The sequence below is a fragment of the Pleurodeles waltl genome, chromosome 5 (genome assembly GCF_031143425.1).
Source record: "Pleurodeles waltl isolate 20211129_DDA chromosome 5, aPleWal1.hap1.20221129, whole genome shotgun sequence".
Taxonomy (NCBI): domain Eukaryota; kingdom Metazoa; phylum Chordata; class Amphibia; order Caudata; family Salamandridae; genus Pleurodeles; species Pleurodeles waltl.
Window position 1 is genome coordinate 1,370,965,524 of NC_090444.1, and position 27,384 is coordinate 1,370,992,907.

Below are 27,384 nucleotides of genomic sequence, written 5' to 3' on the forward strand. Positions count from 1 at the left end.
GTTTCTTACAATGGTGTTCAGCAGTGAGGATTGGACTTGTGTTTGCGCAGTGCCATACAGTGATTTTGTGTTACACTATCACCCTACACAAATAATCTAAGACCAATTCAAGTTAAATTCTCCCTAATTCGCTTTTTGATTTTTCAAAATTCTCTTTGTCTGTTATGCCCAAATCCACCTCTTCCAGCATGAAGTCTGAGTTGGCAAACATTGAGCCCTACACTGTGACCCAGCTTAAGGAGTTTTATGAAAAGAGGGGACTTCTAGCCAAGAGCACCACCAGGAAGGTGGCACTGCAGAAGGAGCTGAGGGCCTGGGCAGAAGCCTACCAGTCACTTGCTACAGCAACTGAAGAAGTTGAGGACAGGCAAGGAGAGGATCTGGATCTCAGTCCCTAAGGCCAACAGCCTGTTGAAGGGTCTGTGAACTAGAAACTCAGAAATCAGCAAATGCAATAAAGTACACTTAATAAATGACTATAGAGTCAGGGCTTTTTTTAATAAAAAAAGGTTAAAGTTTGTTATTACACACATAACTAAATTCTACACACGAATGAACAAATCTCTACAAAATGGCAGGTAGACATATCTATGGTGACACCCTTTAAAGTGTCTTACAGCTCACATGGGATGCACGACAATGAAAGATCACATAGATCAGGTAGGCCAGTAAATGTACAATGGACCACATATGTTGGAGGTATCTCTAAATCTCTGTGCACCAGCAAATCCTATCCATAAACAAAACACAGACTAACCAAACATAAGATGGGAATTAATTAACCCATTGGTTGGCAAAGACAACTGAAAACTAAACATCTAGGTGAGTCCAGGGTGGAGTGCTTCACATGCACCCGCACCATTTTCATACCCACAATGCCCTGCAAACCTCCAACTTTGCTTGAAATCACACATTTTCCCCACATTTTTGTGATGGAACCTTCCGTAATCTGCAGGAGTCCACAACATTCCTACCACCCAGCATTGTTGCATTCATACAGATAAACATTCTGCCCCACTTGTCAACCTAAAAACGTTTTTTGTCAAACTGCCCTTTTGGACCCGCTTTGGTTCCCCCTCAATTTTGACATGTTTTTGGCTCTTCCTTGTCACAGGCACTTGGCCCACCTACACAAGTGAGGTATCATTTTTATCAGGAGACTGAGGGGAACATTGGGTGGTAGGAAATGTGTGCTTTCCATCACCAACATGTGAGGAAAAAGTGTTTTATTCCAAATTGTGAGGTTTGCATAGGATTCTGGGTAACAGAACCTGGTGAAAGCCCCACAAGTCACCCCATCCTGGATTCCCCTAGGTGTCTGGTGTTTGAAAATGCACAGGTTTGGTAGGTTTCCTTAGGTACCAGCTGAGCTAGAGGCCAAAATCCCCTGCTAGGCACTTTCTAAAAAACACATCAGATTTCAATGTAAAAATGCGATGTGTCCATGTTGCGTTTCCTGTCGCGGGCATTAGGCCTACCCACACAAGTGAGGTACCATTTTTATCGGGAGACTTAGGGGAACCCAGAACAGAAGAACAAGTGTATTGCCCCTTGTCTTTCTCTACATTTATTCCTTCCAAATGTAAGGCAGTGTGTAAAAAAGACGTCTATTTGAGGAATGCTCCGTAATTTGCATGCTAGTATGAGGACCCCGGAAATCAGAGATGTGCAAATAACCACTGCTTTTCAACACCTTATCCTTTGCCCATTTTGGAAATATGAGGGTTTTCTTGATACCTATTTTTCACTCATTATATTTCACCAAATAAATTGCTGTATACTCTGTTTACAATGAAAACCCATTGCAAGATGCAGCTCCTTTATTGGCTCTGGGTACCTAGGGATCTTGATGAACCTACAAGCCCTATATATCCCCCAACAAGAAGAGTCCAGCAGACGTAACGGTATATGGCTTTAAAAAATCTGCCATAGGTGGAAACGGTTATAGAAGAAAACGTGGAGAGAAATGGCTCTTTTTTTCACCTCAATTTCAATATTGCTTCATTTTAGCTGTTACTTTCTGTAGGAAAAACTTAAAAGATCTATGCAAATGACCCCTTGCTGAATTCAGAATTTTGTCTACTTTTCAGAAATGTTTAGCTGTTCAGTATCCAGCACTAGTTTCACCCCCATTTCTGTCACTAGCTGGAAGGAGGCTGAAAGCACAAAAAAATAGAAAAAATTGGGTATGTGCCAGTAAAATGCCACAATTGTGTTGAAAAATGTGTTTTTCTGATTCAAGTCTGCCTGTTCCTAAAAGCTGGGAAGATAGTGATTTTAGCACCACAACCCCTTTGTTGATGCCATTTTCAGGGAAAAAATCACAAGCTTTCTTCTGCAGCCCTTTTTCCCATTTATTTTGCAAAAACGAAATTTTAGCTGTATTTTGGCTAATTTATTTGTCTCCTCAAGGGGAACCCACAAACTCTGGGTACCTCTAGAATCCCTAGGATGTTTTAAAAAATGGACAAAAATTTGGCATGGGTAGCTTATGTGTACAAAAAGTTATGAGGGCTTAAGCACAAACTGCCCCAAAATAGTGAAAAAACAGGCTTGGCACAGGAGGGGGAAAAGGCCTGGCAGCGAAGTGGTTAAAAGGCAGGGTGGCACCATAAAATTCAAATGCAAAACACGCCTATCAACCATAATGCAATTCAACAACGAAAACATTAGGCACCACACTTGTCAGAAAGTGGCTTATTAATTTGGCAGGGATGGCACCCCTTTCAAATCAATAAACCCATTCTGGTTAGAACATAACTGGGAGAAATTGGGTTGTGGTTTGAGAGGGTTAGGAGCACTTCTCAATTGACAGCCACAATCCTTATCAGGGTGAACCACAAAAGTCACTAAATTAACCTGTGCTTAACCATGGTAGCTTGGCACAAAAGCAGTCAGACTTACCTTAACGGTAATGGCATAAAGCATTTATGCAGCACTTAAACAAAAATAAAATGCAAACACAACATAAGGAAAACCACACACCAATTTAGAAAAAGAGAGTACATTTTAATAAATTATTTGACACCAAACAACAAAAATTAAGTCAAGAGAACCAAAGATATGCAATTTCAAAGATTTAAGGTATGGATAGTGCCTAAAAGCTGTAAGCGCCACTTATCTGGCTTTGCGAGACTAGGTGAAAGTCACAAGTTCAGGTGGACTGCAATGGAGCGTTGGCTGGATACAGGGACTAAAGTCCAGCACAAAGAGTTCCATTCACAGTGGAGGAGGCCAAGAGGAGCAGGAGAGTGTCGCGGATGGTCATGTCTGAACCATGAAGAGCAAGCCGGTTGTCACAGATGGACATTGCTACAGCGAGAAGATCATCTCGGGCATCACGGATAGTAATTGCTGAAGATTCGTGCTGGAGGTCACCTCGGGCTGTAGATGCTTTGTCGCAAAGCGCATATATTGCGCTGCTGGTCATCATTGCAGGTCGACGCTGGCGGTTACTGTAGTGCAAAGAGCCGGGTTAACCAGAGCTTTGCAGTGGCGCTTAGCATGGACAGCAGGATCTTGGTGCAAACTGGCCCATTTGTTTGTGAAGAGCCCAAAACTTCTTGCTTTCTCCTTTTCTTAAGAAAGGAGCTCAAACTGATGGTGCACTGAGGGACCAGGAACTGGAAAGCACCTCTTGGAGATCAGAAACTCACTCCAGCAGAGGCCAGCAGGGTCAGGCAGGTCCAGCTGCAGATCCAGGCAGGTCCAGTTGCAGCACGTCTGCTGGGCAGCTGCCGAGAGGCCTCTGGAGATTGTTGTGTTCTTTTTGCTCAGAACAGGAGGTCAGTAAGACGACTTGTGGAGTCGCTTCAACCTGGGATGAAGAGTGCAGGTCCAGTCTTCCTTCTGAGACAGCAAGGCAGGCCTCTTTTAGGTCCAGTGGGAGGTTCAATGCAGTAGGTCAGGTAATAGGCCATCTTCTGTAGTATCCACAGATCCAGGAGCGTACTGAAGAGTGGGTAGGATGGTCCCATTTTTACACCTTCTACCCATTTCGAAGCAGGAGAATGTTCTAGAGTTTTCCCCCTTAGAGAAGTGTCTGGAATTTTCATGCCTCCTTGCTCTGGTCCCAGTCTGTCGGAGGCACAATGGGCTAGTGTTAAGTCCTTTGTGTGTGAGCTGGGTTAGTGTCTTTGAAATGCAAGTGTGGTAGATGACAGCTCCACCTGCCCTCCCTATCAAATTAGGATGACTCATCCTGCCAACACAAAGACGCTCTGTTGTGATGCTGTGTGGGAGGAATACGCAAAGGCCAATTGCCAACTACACCTATTCATGTGACCAAGGAAACAGGCTGCAGGCACACAATGGTTAGGTAAAAAAAAATGCGAACTTTCTAAAAATTGCCTTTTCGGACTTGTGACTTAAAATAGAACTTTACCATTAAAGAGGGTTACAAATTACAGTTCTTCAGCCACTAAACATAATGAGCCTGATTCACAAAGGTAAACTTACACTTTTGTGAACCTATACGATTGCTATTCACAAAGGAACTTATGATAAGTATCTTTACGAGTGTGGAGTCTTCGCACATAAAAAGATGGGTCTTTTTATATGTGGGGACTCAACACTCGGAAAGATACTATGGCAGAGTCTTAAAAGCAACAAATGCGGGTTCAAAAATCAGAAGGGGTGAAGGCAAAGGTTTGGGGGTGATCCTTCATGGAGGGCGAAGTCGAACAAAAACATAGTTCTGAGAGAATTTCTGCCCAACCCCTGGTAGCTGTAGCACAAGCAATGGGCAAACCCCAGAGAAGTGAGTACTCAGCTCAAGCAGTACCAACAATTTAAAGGAAAGAACACATCACAATTCAATTCTCAAACCAATTCAGAAAAATAAAAATGTAATGAGCAAAAATATAAAAAGTTCATAATAGGTTGAGGTGAACAAGAAATATGGCTTTTTAATGTTTTAAGGGAAAAACACCTAGAAATACATCAAGCTCTATGGAAAAACACAAGTTTATGGTGGACTTGGGCTTTGGCATAATTTCAGGTCAATTGTGATGGAGTGGAGATCAGATACAGCAAGCAGGTTGCCCCGGTGAAAGGTTTTAGCTAGCTCCTCGGGCACGCTTTGGGCGATAGATCTCTGTCCAGCCAGGTTTCCCAAAGAGTCTAGTCCTCTTTAGTCAGTTGGGCTCTCTTGGAGGCAAGGGTCCTCCTGCTTTTTGTGTTCCTGACGCAGGTAAACTGGAGCCCACCCACTTGACCCTTGGACAACAGTTCCAGTCTCTAGGCACCAGCATGAATCTGAAATGTTCTTCTTACAAGGGCTTTTTCTTCCGATGGAGTCGTCCACGGTCTAGGAATGTTGAGCAGGCAGTGGTGATGGTGCCACATTTATCCTGTGCACTAGACCAAAACTTAACAATTTTCCTCACAGTCCCCCACTTCTTTTTGTAGCACTTCCCATTTGCCTTACTGTAAAATAACCTAAAAGCCCGTTTCAAGACGGTGGGACATAGCTGCCACTAGGCATGAATGTCTTCAGCTTCTTGGCCAATCCTCTACCTCACAAGGTCAAAACATGTTTTCCTTCCTACTTTGGTTGGGCCTAAAAGTTTAGAAGGGTCCAGGGAATAAATTGAAAAGGCCCTCCATGGCAATTCTAAGTTGTAAGAGGTAAAGGCTCCGTGTATTTTTCCAGCTGTTGATGTTCCCTCCCAGATAGCTAATCCCTGCTAAGTGGCCGGCACTTAACACCTTTTGACCTTTTCGTGGCCTAGAGGCAAGGCATTGGCCTATGAGCTAGAGGTCTTTACTCTCCCTGCCAAGGATGTGTATTCTATCTCTTGAGGTGTGGTAAAATGCCAGAACTGGCCATCCCGCTACTGTGGCTGGGCACAGGCTGCCTAGGAGGGTCCTGGGAATGGACAGAAGAAGCCTTCCCTGGGACCTCCAAATCAAATCAGCTAGTGCCAAAGCTTCCCTTTGTTGTGCCAACTGTTCCTGTCCAACTCTAGGTAGGTATCCCATGCTAAGGGGTCAGCATGTAACACTCATTTGGCGTTTATTATGCCCAGAGGCAAGCCATTGAACGCTGAGTCAGAGTTTTGAACTTTCCCAACCAAGAATGTGTATCCATCTCTGGAGAAGTAGAGGAACTGGTTTCAAGCCAGTTCTGGCTCAGTCAGCCTAAAGTACATCTTTACAAAGTTACTTTTCTGCTTAATTTATCAAGAAATTCACTTCACTGTTAAGTCAGATTTAAGAACCTAAGAAGTAAATAACATTGAAGTATTTTTTCTAACCCTTTCCTGAGGTGAGGTGAAAGGAAAGACTTTAATTCCACCTAGGCCCAAAACATCTAGCCCTGTCTACAAAGTGAAAGCTTTTGGGTTGAATTTCACTGTGAGGGCACACTAACCCCTATATGCAGTGTGCCCCATTTTTATATATTAGCTCAAGGCTGGTGGGTCTACAAGGCATACTTTAGGGGTGACTTAGATATATGTAAAAATAGGCTCTTCCTACATGGCAAAGTAATTTTTCCCTGCCACTACAGTGCATTTAAACTGCAACCTAGCCAGAGTACAGTGGTGCTTCTGACAGAAACATATTTTTTTCATACATGTGGGTGGTGTAAGTACATACTGCATCTTATATATAATGTTTAACTTTCCATGCCATAGCTGACCTTGAGGCACCATTTACCAGGGGCTTGTAGGGAAGTTAAATAGGGAGTTCCAATGTACAACATATGTTTTAGAGTGGGGAGCACTTTTAGCAGTGGTAAAATGCACAGAGTTCTAAAGCCAGCACACATAAACAGGGTGACCCCTAAAAGAATGTGATAATTGCCCACAACCCTGCACTCCTGACAAACCCCTTCTGGGAGCAGCCGAAAGGCTGGTCCTTCTTGGAACGCCATCCTGGGATTTCCCAATATGGCAAAATCAAGCTGTGGTCTACAAAAGCTCTCCCTGGGTTGTTTTCGCAAACCTAACTGATACTGCTGCAAAACTAGTTTCTTACCGCCAAGACTTCGAAGAGAGCCCCTGGAACCAGGTCTGCCTTTTTTCCCATTTGTCCCTGTGAAAAGAATATGGCCAGGCTTGTCAACAGAATATCAGCTAATTACCCTAAGAAGATTTCTCCCCCCTTTTTCCTCTAACAAGGGAAGGTTAGTCTCAAATGAGCCTGTTGTCTGGCAAAGACTGCGAACAATCCAGCAGGGTAATTAACTTGGACCAGCAGTGTAGGTCAAAACCACAATGTTAATAAGGGTTCGCTCAGGAGACCATAACTACTAAACTACATATTTTACAATGCAAATATGACCAAAATTATATTTTATTTGCTCTTGGGATATTTTAAAATATAGAGAAAGCAATGTTAATCATATCTCCATGTTGAGCCAATGCAAAGTTAATATTTAGGGCAGTGTTTACCTTCAGTATGAATACAGTAAAGCACCATAGATGTACAAAAATGTACTACAGGCTCACACTGTAGTCAGAAGAAAGGGCACCTTGCTTTTGGATCTTAAATTAAATTAAAAGGACTACATTGGCCCTAATTAATTTTGTCAAAGTGTCACCTATGATAGGTTGCCTGTGCCCAGATACTAGGCTGTGGCAGACAATAGTTTTTCTTGCCCAGTCTGCTCATGTATGCAGACATATTAACACTAACATCGTCTTTGTTCAGGAGATTAATGTTTCACAATGTTTTGCTTCAGCAGTGTCAAAGAGGTACCTATTTTGATCAGCAAAGGGGTCTCAAGTAGGGTAAAATAGACCTGCATCCAAAATCAGAGTTTGCCACCATAAAATGTTTTGTTATGCAGATTTGTAGAGCGCACTTTCACCCAGGACGGCACCCTGGTACTGTGCAGGTGTGAGTCTAGCCAAATATAGTCCTAGTGGGACTACTCGAAAAGCCAGGTCTTCAGCCTTTGGCTTAGAAAAATTGTTTTTGTAGTGCACTGTACACATTTTGAGATTCAGTAAAGCCTTAACAAATTATAATTTAGATTTCGAGAATGCTACCAATCGCATTTTGGAGGGGGTGAGTTTTAGGCATTTCAATTTGCAAGTTGGTAAGGTAAGAATCATAATTTGCGACACAATTGTGTTTGTAGACCACTGATCAATTATCGACTCCCGAGTAGGGGTGGTAACTGAATCGCTTTGTGAAATAGGGTGGCCTTCAGAGAGAGTAAGAACTGCCACCTTTCCCTAAAGTTTTCAAAATGAAAAACTTTTTTTTAAGTAGCTTAGTTTCCTTAAAGGAAATAAAAATGAAATAAAATCACAGGGATGGTGATCTGCAGTCCCTTGCTGGCCAGTTTCCCTCTAATTGTAGCCAATTGCATTGTGAGTCGCAAACTGTGCTCTGCCTAATAATTATTAACAGGATAGGTCATTCTATGCCCCACTGCGATTTCCTGTTTTGTGAACAGAACCTACTTAGAACAGAAGTTGGTTTGCAAAAACATGTTGAACAATTCTACACACTATTATGAGAAGCAATACAGTAAAACAGGCGAGAACTACACATATGTCCTTTTGTTCTGCCCATGTGCCAATTCGCTGTGCTCACCGTTCATATAAAGTACTTTTGCCAAGGTGTGCAGTGCTCCTGATTCGGTCTCTGTTCATCTTCCGGTCTTGCACTGCAACGTGATGCGGCATCAGCTCACCTTCATCGTCAACATGCTCCCTGACCTTCTCCCAGAGTCGGTCCTCGGCTGTCGGTGTGACAAGGCTGCCTCGAATAAACTCTCTGCAGCTCTGAGCAAGCTGATTCGACACCTTCAGAGAAACACAACAACTTGTCACAACTAGTGCTGAAGGGAGTAATATGCTGTTACCATCTTTTGTCCGCCTTTATCCTAGTCTTTACATCCCACAGCCACACCCATGCACAAAAATTAAGTATCTTATAAAGATATAAATACGTATATGAGTCCATTTGTGTGTGTGTGTATATATATATATATATATATATATATATATATATATATATATAGAGAGAGAGAGAGAGAGAGAGAGATATGGTCACAGGGATGATCTAGTTAGAATCACATTTTACTCTCACAAAACCATAGAAATTTAGCAGTTATAGTTATGGTTATCTTAAGTAACTATTACTCATGCCCTACAGTAACTATAACTATAACTGAACTAACTTGAGTTTTCTCCTCAATAATTTTAGTCCAAATGTTACATTGGTACTACCAATTATGTTATCAAAGCTGTCATGAGTGAAATAATATATGGGGTAATTAGCAGTGCATGGCAAGAGCAGGAGTTATAGTTACCATAGGGTGCGAGTTATAGTTACTTGAGATAAACAACCTTTGATTTTTTTAAGTTAATTTTTATGTTTTTTGAATTCCATTTACTAACTATAACGTCCCTGGAACCTTTGTTTTTTTTCAGCAAATTTCCATGGCTTTGTTAATGTTAAGCAATTTTAATTACTTTACGTTAATCCAACCAAGCCTTTTGGTATGCACAGGGGGAGGCTGGCCGTAAGTCCTATGGACAACCCTCTATAAACACCAAACCCCATGCCGCAGGCCTACCTCCTATATGCACCCAACTCTATACCATGCATGCCCTTCGGTGGGGGTTGGCCATGGGCCTGGCCACAACCCCCTATGAGCACTCAATCTCAGCTGTGTGCAGCAGGGTTTGGCCGTAGGCCTGGCCTGCAGCCAAGCCCTACCCCCTATAAGAAAACAACTCTGCACCACTCACAAAGACCTTTGGCCTGCAGCCAGGCCCTGCAGCCTACCACTACAAGCACCCAACACCACGCAAGACCTTTGGCCGTGTGTAGCTGGGGTTGGCCACAGGGCCTGGCCTGCAGCCAGAACCCCACTAAGCAGCCAGCACCGGCGCCACGCGTGGCTGTGTGAAAGAAAAGGATAGGGGGCAGGGTAGGCACACCCTGACCACCTAGCCTTGATGCTGGGGTCCCCCGGAAACCCCGTCAGGGCAACAAAGCATTTTTTAAAACATATTCTGTGAAATTGCATCAGATTTGCAAATCTGCTGCAAAAATTAGAAAAGAAAAAAGGCATGGTCTCCTACGCTTGTTAAAAATTGGTCCCAGGGTAGGCCAGGTCCCAGGGGTATTTGGTAAGAAAAAAATAAAGAAGGGTGTGATCCTCCTTCCCAAGGAGAGGGGTTAGCGTGGCCCTGCTCCATTTAATACATCAAACCCCAGGGAGGTGGTGGCCCCCAGGGGCTCACTTAAGCCTATGAAGGGGGGTCATCACAGCCCCCATCCAGTATGATTATAAAGCCCTGGAGAGGTGGTGGTGCCCGGGGCTCAACAGAGGCTTAGAAGGGGGGCCCGTGCAACCCTCCTATTTTTATATGTCATATCATGCCCCCAGGACTTGGCCCACCCGGGGCTAGATTTTGAGCAAGCGTGGGAGACCACGCTTGTTTTTTTTTTTTTTATTCAGTGGATTTATGGATCTCCCACAAATTTTGCTGAAAATCTTTACAAAATGTTTTTTTGCCTTACCGGGTTCCAGGGGGACCCTAGCACTAAGGCTAGGGGCTCAGGGTATTCCTACTCTGCCCCCCTTTTTTTTTTACTTTTATTTGGGGACTCACCTGAAGCCAAGTCCCAAAATGGCTGCCAACACTTCCTGGTTAGCATATTGTCAGCCAATCAGATATCAGCACAGGAAATGTTGGATCCGCGGAGGATCTGCATTCCTATATTTCTATATTTTTTCCTTTATTATCTCTAATAACTGAATGGATGCACATCAAATCAGAAAAAGCACGCTTTCTGAATCAAGAGCTAGCTTTCTGCCAAAAGTAGTGTAATTCCGTCCAGCGGTTCGGGCTGTAGTTGTGTTCAAAATCCCTGCGGCAAAATGCATGGAGAAAACGCTTTTTGGGACCCCCCTTTTTTGGCTCCCGCATGGATCATCCAGAAACTTTTAAAACAGCCTCTGAACCAACAGTTGTATTCATTTAAAAACTTTCATGAAGATTTGTCAAACTGTGCCAACATTATTGGCAAAACAAAAAAATGCTTGTCCTATGGAAACTTGGTCCTAACTATACGTACTGGCAACAGCCAGTAGGTAAAATATGTATAAATGTATATATTATCTACTGGCGGTCACCAATAGATAGTTATAGTTAGGACCTAGTTTCCATAGGAAAAGGGGTTTTTGACTTGGCTATACCTTAGGCGCAGTTTGACAAATCTTTAAAGAAAAGTGTCCTCTAGGGGCTTGATGTGCATGGAATGTTTTGGGGAGATCTGCCAAGCGGAGGTGAGAAAAACGGGAAGTCAAAAAAGGGTATTTCCCCTGTTAATTTCCAAAGAGATTTTAGAGAAGACAGCAGCTCACATCGCTGAACGGAATTACACCAAATTTGGCAGAAAGGTAGCTCTTGGTCCAGAAAACAGCTTTTTTGCTATTTGGTGTAAATTTGTTCAGTAGTTTTTGAGCTATTTAAAGAAAATCTCATTTGTATATCTGGGCGAGCCTAAGCACAGACCTCATGGTAAGATCTCATTGGCTAACAGCACATCAACCAGGAAGTGATGGCAGCCATCTTGGGACCAATATACATGATAGCATCCCATTGAAATGCATTGTAGGGAACAGCAGGTTTTGAGGGTCACAAAAAGGAAAACAGATGATAACAGATTTTAGTTACAATATAACACATTTGTTGATGGCACCATACTAATTGTAGGACTTGTGGTGTATTCTAAGGTGATTGTACCCTGTGAAAAAGTCTTCTGATGGGATTTCATGAAGCATGTTTGAGAGAAAACTGTTTTCTTGTGCTCTTCCCTTAGAGGTGATGAAAGGTGCTCCAGAAGCTAAAATGAGAGTAAATTCACACTATCTTTCTCAGCCATATGAGAATGAAGACTGACATTCTCAATAAAACATGTACTTCCAACATGAGCAGCCCGTCAGGTGATTCCCTTGTGTTCTACTGCAGCCTCCCAGAGTTTTCCAATGAACAACTAGAGCGTCAGCAGTCTTACTTATGACAAAAGTGTGGCACACCTAAAGCCATCTTGATTAAATCAAACTGGTTTGACTTAATACATTTAATTTAGAAAGGAACAAAATTAGGACATGGTTTTTCAGTTCTCAAACATATTTCTCTTCTATTTCATTAAAACATTCTGACATGCAGACTGAAACATGCACTTTCAACATCAACAGTAGACTGCCAGTTAACTCTCTGATGATCAGCACCTTAGAGTGTTCTAATGAGAAACTAGAGTGCTAAAATTCTGAATTTATGCAAAACATATAGCACATCTGAACTCCATCTTGATGGAATCGAAGTGGAGAACTGAAAGCATTTTCTTCTGAGGATACTGCAATAAATAAGGAAATTGGGGAGCTTCAAAACAAATAAGTCTCCCAAAAACGGCCACCAGAGAAAAAAGAGCCCAAATGTAGCACACATATCACCCAAATGTAGCCCAATTACAAAAGTGTGCAAAACATTGAATTTTTTAGCAAACAACTACCTCCCGAGGGTGGGCACCTCAGGAGGTAGCAGGAGCCAGCCTTGGGAGGTGGCTGTCCCTAGGGCCATCTATGACTCCGAGAGGGGGGGGCCTTGTGGCCTTCCTCCACCTTTTCAATTTGACTCCTAAGAGCTGGTAGTCCCCTGGGCTGGGGGACCACAACGGACTACCTCTGTAACTGTTTTTGTAGCCCCAGGGAGGAGAAGGTCATAATTATAGCCAATAGGTTAGTGGTGGGAGGCAGGGACAAAACAAACTAACAACAAAAAAGATGTCTACTTCAATGCCCACCGCATTGCTGCTCTTCTGGTTCCACTGCAGGCACAGACTCCCAGACTGCCCTTCAGCCAATCCTAATGCTGCTCTCATGCTGCTGGTAGCATGTGAGCAATGTTAGGATTGGCCTGAGCACCCTCGCTTTGCGCTCCAAGCAGACTGGGAGCCTGTGCATGCTGTCTCCAACCCTGCAACGCAGCTCTGGTTGGAGACAGCTCAGTGCACATGTCAGTTTGGCTGTCGTGAGACAGCCGGCCAAACCCACATGCACAGTGACAACAGTGCACCCATCACCCATGCCTGTTATCCCCATGGCCCTGCTCCCTAGACTCGATGATATGCAGAAAAAGAAAACAATAATAAACATGCTTTATTATCGTTTTATTTTTCAAGTTTTGCAGCTGCTGCTGCTCGCGGGGGGTGACACTCCTCCACCATAGCAGAGGAGCAGCTGCTGAAATAAACTATATATCCGGCACACAGAATGGGTAAAGAAATTACAGATGGAACAAAAAGGGTGCATGATTTTTTATTATCTGTATCCCCAGTAGAGAGGGTGATTAGAAAACAAAACTTAATAGACAACTCAAATCTACGGTAATATTTTTATGTGGCATATTGGAGAGGTATTGGGGTAAACATTTCCATTGAGAGAGCAGTGAATACAATATGTATTGGAGCACAGAAGTACTAGACATTAATATCAGCAATTATGACCAAAACTTTTTATTAGCTCACAGCGCTCTACAGTAACATTCTTTAAAGTCAAAATAAGCAGAATAGGGGCCCTGAAATGCTGAGTGTGACAGTAACATATTTAGGTTTGGAAATAAAGGTGGGGTTTCCCTTCATAGAAAATGGAATACCAAGTGACACCACATCGCTGGAACACATTGATTCAAGGCCTGTCATTGAAATAACAAGTGAAATCAGGGGGCCGCAATTTTAATTTTAATCAATTAAAAAATCAATAGAAAAACATGTATTTTAGAAGGAAAGCACAGGCCTCAAAATGCTTGACCTAAAGATATTCAGTCATCTGGTAACCCAACAGAAAGTTAGGCCTGGGGAAGTTAGAAATGACAGTGAATATCAGAGGCACATTTAAAGGGCTATAATTAAAGGTCGTGGTTGTTCCAGCAAGTTGAGTTAGAACAGTATTCGGTGCATGGCAATGTACTAACTCGGAGCAGACTGTCAAAACTGCAAATAATCTATTACTAGGAATGTTTAACATTCAAAACATGAGTAAATAAATAGACACACTGGCATGAGATACCAGGATTTGGACCTTCAACCTACTGAGTGACAGTCCAAGAGCTTTACCAGTACGCCAGAGGTGACTCTGTTTTGCTGTGCATCAAAACCTAACTCTAACATCCAAACCAAACATCTTGCTAGTGTGATGCTTTGAAGTTATTGTATGGAGAGCCCATTACAATAATAATCTCTTTTTCTCTTTCTTGCATCGCATTGTGGGATAGAAGAAAGAAAGAGAGAAAGTACAGGACTTCAGAGGGAGCCTCAAGGCTTGGCTCTCCCTGAGGTCCTAGACGGAGCCCGTCTCCTGCGGGAACCGGAATTGTTTCCGCAAGCAGGGAGCTGCTTCAAATATGCATAGAACCTGGGAGGTGGCAGTCCCTCAGGCTTTTGTAAGACCTAGGAGGGGGGCCTATGTGCCCCTTCCTTAAAATTATATGCCCTAAGACCTGCCCCACTCTGGAGCAAAAATCAAAACAAGCGCAGGAGACCATGCTTGCTTATTTTTGAAAAAATCACGACGAAAATTGCAAATAGTAGCATTTTTTGTCTTGAATTTACAAAAAGTGCTTTTCAGCCCTGGGGGTGGGAGTTAAAATGGAAAATGCACTTTTTTTGCCCCCCATTTTTCTCGCCCCCACTTGACGAGTCACCCTGAAACTTTCCATGCACAACAAGATTCTAGGGTGCACTTGTTTTGGAAAATTTCTAGAAGATTCGCCAAATGGTTCCAAAGATATGGGCAACTCAAAGAACACTTTTTCAATGGAAACTAGTTCCTAACTATAACTATCTACTGGCACCCGATTCCTCTCCTCCAAGAGAAATATGTAGAGGGACCCCAGATTGATCCTTCTTAGTTAACATAAATGAGAGACTCACATATCCCTCTTTATGTTTTTTAAGAATATTTTGAGGCATCTGGCTGTAGGCTGTTGTTAGAAACTGGGCTACTGATTGGAAGCCCCAATCAAGAAACTACCACTTTCATTGTCAGAGTGAACCACAAAAAGTGTCTAAATTAAGCTGTACTTAACCCTCTAATAGCTTGGCACAAAGCAGTCTGGCTTGATTTAGGGACAATGTGTAAAGTATTAATGTAACACACAAACAGAAAGAATTAAAAAACAGAGTACATTTTAATAAATGCAAATAAAATAACACCAAAATGAACAAAATCAAATCAGTAGGACTGGAGATAATGATGTTTAACGTTTTCCGTGAAAATAGTGCCATAAAGTAGGAAGCTCCAGCTGTGGTTATCTACTTGTGCTCGACCGAGGGAAACTCACAAGTTCAGGCTGACCGTGATGGAGTGTGGTCCAGATATGGGGACCAGGTTAGTCCCACTGAAGAGTTACCTTCTCAAGTCTAGCGCAAACAGGTGCGTTCGCACTGGAGAAGGCTGCAAGGAGGAGACTTTTAACCTAAAGAGTGAGCAAATCGTCACAGGTGTTCATTGCTGTGGCATTAAGAGCCGGCCGTCGCTGGAAATTCACATTGGTGGACTGTCGCGGCTGGTCGCTGTCGGCACAAAGTCAAGGTCTCATTTTGCTGGTTGTCGTGGATGGTCATTTTTGGCATGAAGGGCAGGTGCCGCTGGAACTTTGCAATGGCTGTCATTGCGGGTGGAAGATTCTCAGCAAGAAAAGGTCACTTTGCAATTACGAGGAGGTCAGAACTTAAACATTTCCACCTTTTCGCATGGAGGAGTTTTCAGTTATGCCAGGCAGAAGTCCAGGACCTGAGGGGGTCTTGAGGATCAGATCTCACTCCAGCATAGGCCAGCAGCAGGGCACAGGCAGGTCCATTTGGTATTGGTCAGCAAGAAAGTTGCAGAGAAGTTGCAGGGAGGTCTCTAGAACTTGTTGTGTCCCTATAGCGCACACAGCAAGTAAGCCAACTGACCCTTGGAGTAACTCTTGGTTCCCTGGGATGATGGCAAGTAGTTCCAGTCTTCATTCTTCAGACAGCAAGGCAGTCTTTCAAGCAGCAGCGCAATCCTTTTTCTGAGTTTTCCACAGGTTCAAGAGTGTTCTGATGAGTGGTTCTGAAGGTCCCATTTTTATACCTGGTGCCAGCCTCTCTGTGGGGGTGTTCACTGACCTACCGCAAAAATTATTCTGGTGAGTTCTTTCCCTTCCCCTGATTCTGGCTCCAAACTGTCTCTAGGTTGACCAAAGGTATGGCAGGCCTGGTGTCAGGTTCCTTTGTGTGTGTTGCAGACAGAGCCCTTTGAAAGGTTATCAGGACAGGGTGCAGCTCCGCCCCAGCGATCCTGTCAGGAAGACCCTCTCTAATCACACCTAGATTACCTTTGTCTAACTGTCTTGAAGCAATACACAAACCACAACAGCAGAGACACTCACAGTCATGTGATCTATTCCACTGGTTCTTAACCTTTAGCCCTCTTTGGACCACGGCTTAATCATTACTGGAGTTCCATGGACTTCCACTGAATCATATTGGAATCTGGGTATCTCCCACTCAGGCATTATTGGAAGCCAGGTGAACCCTGCCTAAGCAATTTTGAAGATTTGAATGGCAAAACAATACACAAGATAAAAAATAAAAAGCCCAAACGATGAACGATATTATTTAATTCACAAGCAAATGTGGAATAAACTCTACATTTTTAATTAATTTATTGGGATGGTTGGAACTTTTCTGAATACAATTGAAGCCATGAATCATCCATACTATATTTTGTTTGATGTACTTGCTTTGCTTTCACGAATCAACCTGAGGATACTAGCTTAATTTTTAACCTCCTATTGCTAATTCATTCACATTTATAGAACTTCTTAAACTTTCAATTTTACATTTTGTTTCTCTGTTTATGTACACTTTAGTAATCTGTTAATATTGTTTAATTTTCTAAGCAGTTGCAGATCCAATTAGTAGGTGCTGTGGAAGCCAAGGCGTCCCCCGACCACAGGTTATGCTGATCTATTTATTTGGCCTCTCAGAGGGCAGAAGTTGATCTTCCTGTCCAAATTCAGGGTCATTCTACTAGAAATAATTCATCCTCTTGGGCCACTTTCAAAGGACATTTGCGCTGCGGCCACTTGCCTCCCTCCCACGCCCCAAAGACCTTAATTTCACATTCCAGATTTCGTATGAGGAGAGTAGTTTGTAACTATTTTGGCTCCTCATCTTTGAGTTCAGTAAAATAACAGATGAGCAATAAAGCTTACGGCGCAATACTTTAAAAAAATCACTGGGTGGTGCACTTTGGTCAACAGTCTTTTTATTTGATTAAAAAATCACAGTCAGAAGACTTTTGTTTGTTGAGATTCATACTCAATGTACGTGGACGATAGACAAGAAGGTAATGCTCACATTACTTATTAGTAACTTTCATTACTCAGAGTCCTAGTCATCCTCGTCACAGTCCAATTTGCCTCTATTCCCTCCCAAAATAAGATGTTTTCTTTCCCTACTTATGGTACAACTTAGTATTCAAGATGAGAGGTATGACGACAAGGGATATGCAAGTCCCTCTTTTATTTTAATAGAATAGGGAGGAGTCATCCTGTGTCCTTCTTCTCTGTAGTTATCCTGGGGGCGTTTTAAAGAAGAATTAACACATGTATTTATAATATGGTTGAATTCCGTTTATGTGTGGGCAAGAGCTCCATAATGTAAGGGATGTGACAAGGACAACTAGACGTTAGAGTAATGAGGATTACTGGAATGTAATTTGAGTACCTACCACACTTGGCCATTGCTGTGTCCTGCCAAGGGACCAACATATGCCTCTTGCTGGGCCAGTTAATGTCCTATAGCTGGTGTGGACTGAACAATCGTCTTTTTTTGTCCTATCATTTCCATTTGCTGCAATTACCAAAGGCCCTTATTTGAGGGGTATGAATGAATATAATGCGTTTACCATCCCTCATATTTATACTATAGTACAGTTGGACCCTCGGGAACATTTAGGTTCATTCCTATTTTGCCAATGCGAAAAATCGTAGTGGATTTTCGAAAATTAAATTAATCTTTAAAAGCTAATCAGGCTGAAACGTGGACGCTGCCCTCGCGTTTCCTGCTGGGCTTCCGCCCTCTGCTCTTCACCATTCTGGGAACACACAGGGCAGAATGCAAAGATTCTCAACAAAAACGCTGTAGCCCATGTAGTGCCCTAACTCAGGCATACTCCTGTGCGTAGATTATGACAACATGCCCATGCTTTACGGACGCACTCAGCAAGACTCACTTCAATCCCTGGTAAAGTCTGGCTGTTATGATTAATGTGTAGTCATGTAATTTATCTTTAAAATTGTGAATGCACGAAGAGCGCGCAGTGAGACAGAATATGCAGCAACAGCCACCAATCACCTCGACAAAGTATTTTGTGACATCATGAAATCCGTTGAATTCCAATGGAGAACCACTATATCAGGCCTAAGTGGGCAACACATATTTTCAGGTTTGTAAACTGATGGTCTTGCGGGTTCTGTGGCAACCTCTGCACTGCAAGACTCTGAGGTGGATTAGGCTTGCCACTAATGGCACATACCGCCGCACTGAAGCAGTGTTTTAGGTTACCCGTGCTTTGTGTACAAATGGGGGTCATTACCACTGTGAAGGTGTGGCTCGTGGTTTATCATGATCTCAGGTGTGCATCGCTTGATGAGAAGAAGGTTCTGTAGTCAAACCTAACCTACAGGTCTCACCACACGAGGCTGCTGTTCAAAATATCCAGATGCCTCATTCAAGACCCTAAGTCAGAGGTCTTCAATCTGGGGATCGGGACCCCCAGGGGGGCCGTGGAGACCTGGAAAGGGGGTCGCACATTCCCCCAGCTGATCCTTAAAATGCCTCAGCTGAACTTTAATTTGAGTCTCCTGTGCTGTGAAAGCCGCACAGACAGCTAAGGAGACTTTCAGCCCAGGGCTTCTGCTTCCTGAATGAAATCTACGAGCTGATCTGCAAATGTAATGGGTGCATGGGAGCAGCTTTAAATGATCAAAGCTTTGTGAGGACAAACATTTATTTATTTTGAGGGGTAGTGCGAAGAGTTAACAACTGAGCTGTGAAGTGCATGCTTTTAATTGTAATTGTATTTCAACAGTGCTCACTTCACCTAGAGGTGTTGAAGGGACAGCTATTAAAAAAAGATATGCTCTGATATTACTTAAATCCACATTTTGGAAGCACTGTTTTATAATAAACCTTTTTGTAGTGGCCTATATTATACTGCGTGCAATGAAAGTATGAAATAATGCCTTTTTATATATTCACAGTGCTTTCTGTCACAGGCTGTGACCTCATGGCACTAAAAATACACAAGTCACTATTCTCAACTGTACTAACAAAGATTTAGTTCTGTTGCTCTCCGGTTAAACACAGACCTCTGCAGTGCATTAACTAATAGAGGTTTCATAATGCACTACAGTGCATTTCCCAATGAGTAACAACTTTATTTTATTTATTTTTCATTTCAGCTGGCTATTATTTTATATGTAGCTACCTGGCGGTGAAAGACTTAAAAAAAATTTGAGAATATTTTGGGTTTATTTATGAGAGGCTTGCGCTGCTGGAGCATCACTTTTTTTGATGCTTCAGCATCACAAGCCTCTCAATCGTACCTATGAGCTGACTCAAAGCCACCCTGAGTGGATTGAATGGCCTTGTAGACATGGAGTAAGGCAAGGCAGGGCAAGTCGCTGCATTGCCTTACTTTGCGTCAAGGAGGCGTTCCACGGGCGTAGTGGTAGGTGTTCCAATGCAAAACAGATGGATTTTGACACTGCCCCAGATTTACAAAATCACGTAAACTGGGGCAGTGCCAAAACCTTACGCCTCCCAAGAGCAGGCATAATGAGGAGAAATTTTTTAATTTCTCCTTGTTTTTTTCTCTTTCCATGTGTGCTGCTATCTGCCACACATGTAGAAAGAGCTACAATGCCTTTCTGGATTGTTTTTGTGCAGGAAGGTGCCCCTTCCTGCACAAATACAATCCTGCCTATGTTGGCACTAGGCAGCAATTGTGCGCCAGCGCAGGGGGAAAGGACAGAAATGTACTGTATTTCATAAATACGGTCCATTCCTGCCCTTTTGCATTGAGAGTGTGGAAGTGTAGCAAGGAGACTTGCAGCTCTGCCCCATGTCAATTCCTAATAAATGAGGACCTTTGTTTTTAGCCACATCCTTGACCATGCCCCCACACTCACCGATCTTTGATTTGCTAAACACTGTTTAATATTATTTCCTCACAGTAAAAATGATTTGCTGTGCGAAATGGGGATGTTTATTATTGTTGATGATGAGGAGTACCAGGTTCTAGAAATTTTTATCAGGAGGGGGTCCTTACACCTAAAAATTTTTAAGAGGGGGTCCCGGCATCAAAAAGTTTGAAGACCTCTGCCCTAAGTGAATGATTCTCACCGTTGACAGCAACACCTTATAAATCAACAGGTGGCATTGCCAAAGGACCCGGACACGTGATTTTCACATTACAACCATTTGCTTTCACATTAAAGGATTTTAGTCCACGATGAAGCGTCGAACTCAAGGCAGCTTTTAGCTGAATGACGGAGAGCTATGCCTCCAAAATAGGGTGTTTGCTGCAAACCCTAACGCTGTTAGCTAAGAGCCACCCTCTGCTTCTGCCCTGAACATGAAACGTGACGATAAATCTTGTCAATATTCCAAGTAAAGCTCCCGGCTGTATGCACTACATATATTGAAAGTTTTTCACTAGGGCCCTATTTTAGGTAACGGATTAATATTTTGTGGATGGTTTTTGGCACATACGGTGTACTGGGCCCAAGAAGGCGAGGTAAAGTTCAGTTCGCAATTTTTACCATACACTTTCGAACTCAAAGCCAGACACCGCATAACCTGGAGACCTTCTAATTGAACATGAATACTACATAGGCAGTTGGTAGATTTTCATTCGTATCTATATTTTAGCATGTTGAAAACGTGAACAATAAAATCACAAAGACGTAAAAACCTTCTAATGCGCAAGTTATTACTGAGCAAAGAAATTATTTCAAAATGGCATAAACAATGAAGACCAAAAATACAAACCGGGCTCTAGTGAACATTTCATTTGTGGTGTCACGGTTATTCTATTAGTCAATTAAGATTGTATTTTGTGTGTTTGATTTTTTTCATAGTACTCATTATTCATGTGAAAACATTTATGTCCTAGGCCCTCAATACATAATGAGCATGAGGATTGCATGCAACAATCATCACCTGCGCGGGCAAAAAAGTCAGACAAGGTACAGGAGGGAGATAGAGCATTTTCTTCAATGTGGTTTGAAAGGTATTGACTGAGTTTGTGGTGCTGCATGACAAAAACATAGTTAAAAGGTGCACTTTTAATTAAATCCATATCTACACGCAGAGACCAATGGGCCTGACTGTTATCATGTTATGTTCATTTTATGGAATGCTTAGTGGCACAAGACTACACATGTACAGAGAAGCTGACACAGACATAGGCAAAAAATAGGTCTCACTCACCAGCGGAGACAAAAGCCAAGGTACAGATGACAGAGGCATTTGTGGGTTCTAACAAGAGCTCAAGTTTGAAATAAGATTCTTGAAAGACCAGGTAACGATCTGATCAGCTTTTACCTAACCATTAGCAAAAGTATTAATTGTTGCGATAGGACAGGAAAAAGTCTGCTTGTGCTGCTGTTTGGGCAATGTCGTTTTCTCATCTTCTGCCAAATATTGTAATACGGTTTAAGTAATTGAGTAAACTACTTCATCTTATTGCTGAAAGCACTTACTAGAATGCATAACTGATAGCTATTTACCTTGGTCAGCAGTAACCCCAGGTATCCGTTTCTGGCAAAGAAGCGGGATATGGTATCCATCTGTTTGATGGCTGTAAACAGCGCAGGAAGAACGTTGCTAATGAGATTAGAAGGGTCGTTCTCATTTGCTATGGCGTCAAAATGGCGGAAAAGTGCCTCCAGATATTTCACTCGATCTTTTGTGGCATTTGATGCATCTGTAATACTGAAGAAAAAACATTTGCAAGTAAGCCACAATTTTTACAATTAGTAGGAAATATAAATATACCGATAAGCCCCCCCTTCCTCCCCCTTTTCGTAAAATTATGTCTTTATAAGTGAATACAAAATTACAATAATTATGATATAAGCAGCATTAACGAGATTTGCTGGTCCAAAATAATTTCTTGCAAAATGAGGGGATCTTTTTGACTCACATGAAATCCACCACTGTAAAAGAATGAGGGATGAGGCTGAAAAGCAAATTTCACACTTCTGTCATCTCTCAGATATAGGATGTTCCTCTTTTTACTTCAAATGTTTTAAGGGTGAGAATGTTCTCCTGTGAGTCTTTGCCTAATATCAACACAACATCACCAACAGCTGACCCAGAGAAGATGTATCTAAAACATAAACCATCGGATTGTGCAAAACAGAGACGAAAACACAGGCCATACTTCGCGATTCTGTCTTTGTTGTACTAGAAGAAGGCCCTCTGCTCCCCATTCTAGCTGCAGCCCCTCCCTTTTGAGCGACATCAGAGCTTGTGGTGGAGACACATCCACACTCATTCCCTATTCGTCACTAGTTTAACTCCTTTTCTGGGGGAGATGGAATGAGAAGGTACCAAAAGCAAGAATGAAAGGTGTCCCTGGGTGTGGGCAGCGAGTAGGACCATGGCTTGAGGTGGACAAAGGTTGTGTTGATCAAGGAAGTGACCATGGTGCATGTTTGGGGCATGTCGCTGAACTTATTCATAAGTGTGCTCATTTCTTACTGTAGGAATTTTCTGTTGGAGGCTCTGTCTATGCTGCTCTACTGAGAGGAGGTTCTCACTTGGTACCTGTGACTTAGAAGCAGCACACAGATCTCTGTGTCTGCTGCTTTGACCCAGTGATTCAACGTACTGGGATTGGAACCCGTGACCTAGACGTTACAAAAAGATCTTTACAGTAGGTGCTTTGACCCAGCAAGTTTTCTAACTGGGATTAGAACCAGTCACCTGCAGATCACACCTCTGTCTCTTTAGTGGGTCTATGAAACTACTAGCCTTTGTCTCTAAGATTAAACAAAAACCTCTTTTTTGTGGGTAAATTCATTCACTGAGGTATCACATTCACATTTACTATGTTGATCCTGCTTATTTGTAGGTTGCCAGGAACTAAAAATGAGGAAAGAGATCCTAAATTCGAGTTTCTGATGCGCCTACGGAAGCAGGTATGACTCTGTCTGTTTTCGTACATTCCCATGAAGGTCAGCTCCAATGCTCAGGGGCTTGGCAAAAAACATTGTTTAATATGTGTATGAAAATGAGGAGTTGTTAAATGCATCTTGTTTAAGCCTCCTGGCACTGGTTAGGGACTAAACTTCAAGGTGTTCTTCTTCCCCTACCCTTAGGAGTAGTTCCACACAGAGCTCAGTAAGTGATGAAAATATTTTTAAAACAGAGTCCGAGCAGGTAATCAGCACATCTTTCTAAGCACTACAGCCTCTGGTTAAACAGGGGTCTGCCCTGTGTGAACATGCCAAGCTGCAACCTGGCTGCTCCCTCTGAAAGAGAGTGCATAGCCTGCTTAGGCACAGCCAGGGCTAGGAAAAAGCAGATGGCTGAGGTTAAGCTAAAGGAACTGGACCGTAAATCTTACATCATCCGTCCCACCAAACCTTACTCAATTCTAACCCCCAAACATAGCCCTAAACTCGTCCCTAACCTCACCCTTACTCCAACCTTAGCCCTTTCCTCACACTGGTTTCTCCAATTTTATAGTGCAGTTTTCTACTACTCTCTTTCTTTGTCATTACATCTTGCTGTTCTACCTTTTAGTTCTATTTTATCCTGACTCCAAACCTCATTTTTTCAAATATTTTAACATTTACCTGTTTATGTTGCTCAATGTTACCTCACAGTCACGGCCCATTTATTATGCCAGTGCATTTTATTCTGCGCTACACAAATGGCCTTTGGGAAGCCCTCATCAGCCGCAGGCTTGCTTGGCTGAGCCCCGTTTATAGCTTGGCATCCTTCAAGTTCTGGGATCACCCACAGCATTTAGTAGTTTTTCAACGCTTCTAACTTGAACTGATGACACTGATGATGGAGTAAAACAAGTTCCATTTGTTTTTTTGCATTTGGCTTCGGTTGCATGATTTATGTTATTTTCTGTAAATGCACATAGTTATTTATTAATAATACCACAGTGTGTTGCTTCTCTTGGCGTTGACAACATGCGGCAGTAGTGTAACATAAAAAGATGGACCGACTGCAGAATGTGATATGGGCCCCCTGAGTCTCCCATAACCCACAGATATTCTTTGACCATGTCCTAAATGGGCCCCTAGCCTCCCTTAAGACTGTTCCATGTTACAGGAAGCTAATTGGGATCACAAAGATGACATGAATTAACAATTAGAGTTACTGATACGAAAATCTACTAAAAAACCAGAAAGTTGATATAAGGAGGAACTATTTTGCCAGAGCAATACTCGTAACTGATGGGAAGGGGTGGCAGATAACAGGGGGCCCTCACCTGGGAATTAATAAGTCCTAATAAAAAGGTCTGACAGGTCATGAGTGGGTATGTGAAACACGGAAAGAATCTTACTGTACCGAGGATGGTGGAGGAAAAGGGGATGACGACAAGAACCACACCAGAAGGCAACACTATTCGGTAATGGTGACATCTTCTGCAATGAACGGTGCAACAGGGTACGGAGAGTATTGACGTGCACTGTAGGCCTAACCCTCCCCTACTTCCCCCACTAATGCCTGCTTATAGCGTGTTCATTCTAGTATGTTTCCTGGGGAAAACCTGTAATACTCCAGGGGGTTTGGACTACTGCCTCCAATTTATGTAAATCAGTTTTCAAGAGAGTACCTGTTTTCCTAATGTCAATTTTCAAAATTTTCTGGAATAAATCTGAAAACACTTCCATTTGTCGTATATGTTTGTTGAAGTATTTCTTACAAGCTATGCAAAAGATCCAAAAAGTTTGTCGCACAGTTCGTATTGATTATTTTGGATTTCATCAAAGATCAGAGTTTCTTCACTCTTGGTATTGTAGCAAAATCTTATTTCCAAAGTATGATTTGATTGTTCGTACATTGTATATTCAAAATAACGTTCCTTTAATATGAATTCCAGCTAACACGTGTTTTTCCCCTTAAGTGCCTGCGGGGACGTTACAACAGGACCACATGAGACTACTCAATAAGATTTTCCAATAACTATTGATTTTACATAGAAAATAAGAAACTGCATATTTCAAACATATTATGGAACAAAGCCTTGAGGAAAGCCACAGGTTGAAGTCGAGTCTCAAAATAGCTGCCAACACTTCCTGGTTGAAATGTTGGCAGCCAATCAGATCTCTGCACAAGATCGTTGGTATTCGCGAGGTCGTTGCGACCCTAGATATACAAATTTGGATTTCCTTTAATTTCTTCTTATCCACTGAAATGATTTACACTAAATAGGAAAAAGGCTCATCAGTTTACCACACGCTACCGTTCTGCCCAAATCAGCCATTATCTCTCTTCACTGTAAGTGATGGCACAACAGTTTGCTGTGGTGCATGTGCAGACCTGCCTAAAGAGAAATGCACTTCTGTGTCAAGACTGGTAGGCCAAACTCTGCCTTCACTTCTGCTTTGATTTCCTTTCTTTTGTAATTTTCTTTTGCAGTGTGTCATTATTGGCTTACTTATTTACAAATATATGCATGCCGCTGTAATTAAAGGTATTTTTGCTGTAAATTATCTGTAGATGTGTAACATCTATTGATTATGTTTGAAACAAATGCCAGGCTTGTCAAGGTCATACAAGTCGGCTTTACCAGTGCTTGTTTTATTTTTGCATTCTTTCAATGTATTTGCTTTCCTTCATACTGTATATATATTTATATATCAATCATATGTCAATCATATTTTTCACTGCTTGAGGATCGCGTATTTGTTTTAAATTATATAACCTATTTCAAAGCTTTATTGTGCAGAACGTGAAAACAGATATCCAACCATTCACAAATGTGACCCAAAAAGCTGATAATTTCCAGAGAACTGTAAGCCCGGATTGGAAGACGGGGCTGGGAAAATGTATACAAAGATCCCTGGGTTTTACTGCTTACTGGTATAAGATTTGATGGTTTTGAACACAGCACCATATTTCAACGTGGATCCCAGCTGTTCTGCACCAAGACTTTGAGGATATTAAGGCTATAAAGAGTCCAAACTGTGAGGCACACTCCAAATTAGTGACACTTACCATGCCATCCTAAATGACTTTTCAAATCTCCTAAAGTCTTACCTTATGTCTACAGACTTCCACTTCTTCAGAAGCCTTGACTTGGCCGAGATCAGCAGTCCAATCACCGTCTTGCACTCCTTTCCTCTCAGCTGCTCTGTGATGGACCCCAGGATCTTGTGCCTCCTATGCCAGCGGTCTAGTTCCGTCAGAGGGGTGGTGGTTATGTCCAGCACTCTAAATGTAATGAAGTACAGATTACGTATGGCCAAAACATGTTCTGCGTACATTGTGATAAGTGTAAAAGATGAAACAATAGGCGTGTTGTTTTTACATATATTTCCAGACAAGGGCCGGTTCAATGACAGCGTGTTCCAAATGTTATGACCCGTATGCTGTGGGTGATATGTTCAGTGTGTGCATGAACTGTTGTTTTGTTGAAGCCCGGCCTTCTTTGCACTTACCGGTAGCTGGGATTAGCGGAGTGCTACTCTACAGTGTCACAGCCATCGATCTGAGGTATGTCTGCAACTACCAGGCAGATACACCTCAATTCTTAAAGAAAGACCTCTCTGTGCAGTCACCATAAACTGATGCAGGTGCTCTAGTGCTTACAAGACTATAGAGTTAGGATTTTCTGACCCCATTTTTCTTACCTCAATTCCAGTGAGCTGCTAACACACTCTACTCTGGTGTACTCCATGAGGTTTTCATAAGCCATTGTTTGGGTTTCAGGGGGCGTGCCCTAGATCACACAATTTGTATGTGTTCACTTGCACATGTGAGTTCTTTAACCTTATTATTTCTCAATAGTGAGTTCACCTATGCTGTCAGTTCTACGTGTACAAGACGTATTACCTGAAGGCAACTTGTGGCTGCAGAACACCAATCTTATCTCATCAATCTGCTTCCAAAGTTTGAGACATTGAAAACTCCATGGGGGTGTGTAGGCGCGACTGTATGACACTGTAATAAGTAGACACCCCTTTATTTTAGCCTCCATGAAGATAGATACAGCCACATCTCCAGAGAAAGAGGGGGCATGCATGGTAGTGTGTGGGGCAGAGATCAACGTCCAATCACAAAATGTTTGCTGTTTTATCCAAAGTTGTTAAGAAACATCGCGGAGGTGACTGGGAA

The 27,384-nt window shown here is 42.4% G+C and overlaps 1 protein-coding gene across 1 annotated transcript in view; it reads right to left on the reverse strand.

Moving 5' to 3' along the window:
* LOC138296482 (uncharacterized) overlaps positions 1 to 27,384 on the reverse strand; it is a 1,064,486-nt gene that overhangs the window by 943,280 nt on the left and 93,822 nt on the right. The window contains exons 5-7 of the mRNA XM_069235627.1: positions 26,308 to 26,481; positions 21,807 to 22,011; positions 8,551 to 8,762 (exon numbers count right to left, since the gene is read on the reverse strand). Coding sequence (XP_069091728.1) covers positions 8,551 to 8,762; positions 21,807 to 22,011; positions 26,308 to 26,481 — 591 coding nt within the window. The remainder of the gene's footprint in view (positions 1 to 8,550; positions 8,763 to 21,806; positions 22,012 to 26,307; positions 26,482 to 27,384) is intronic.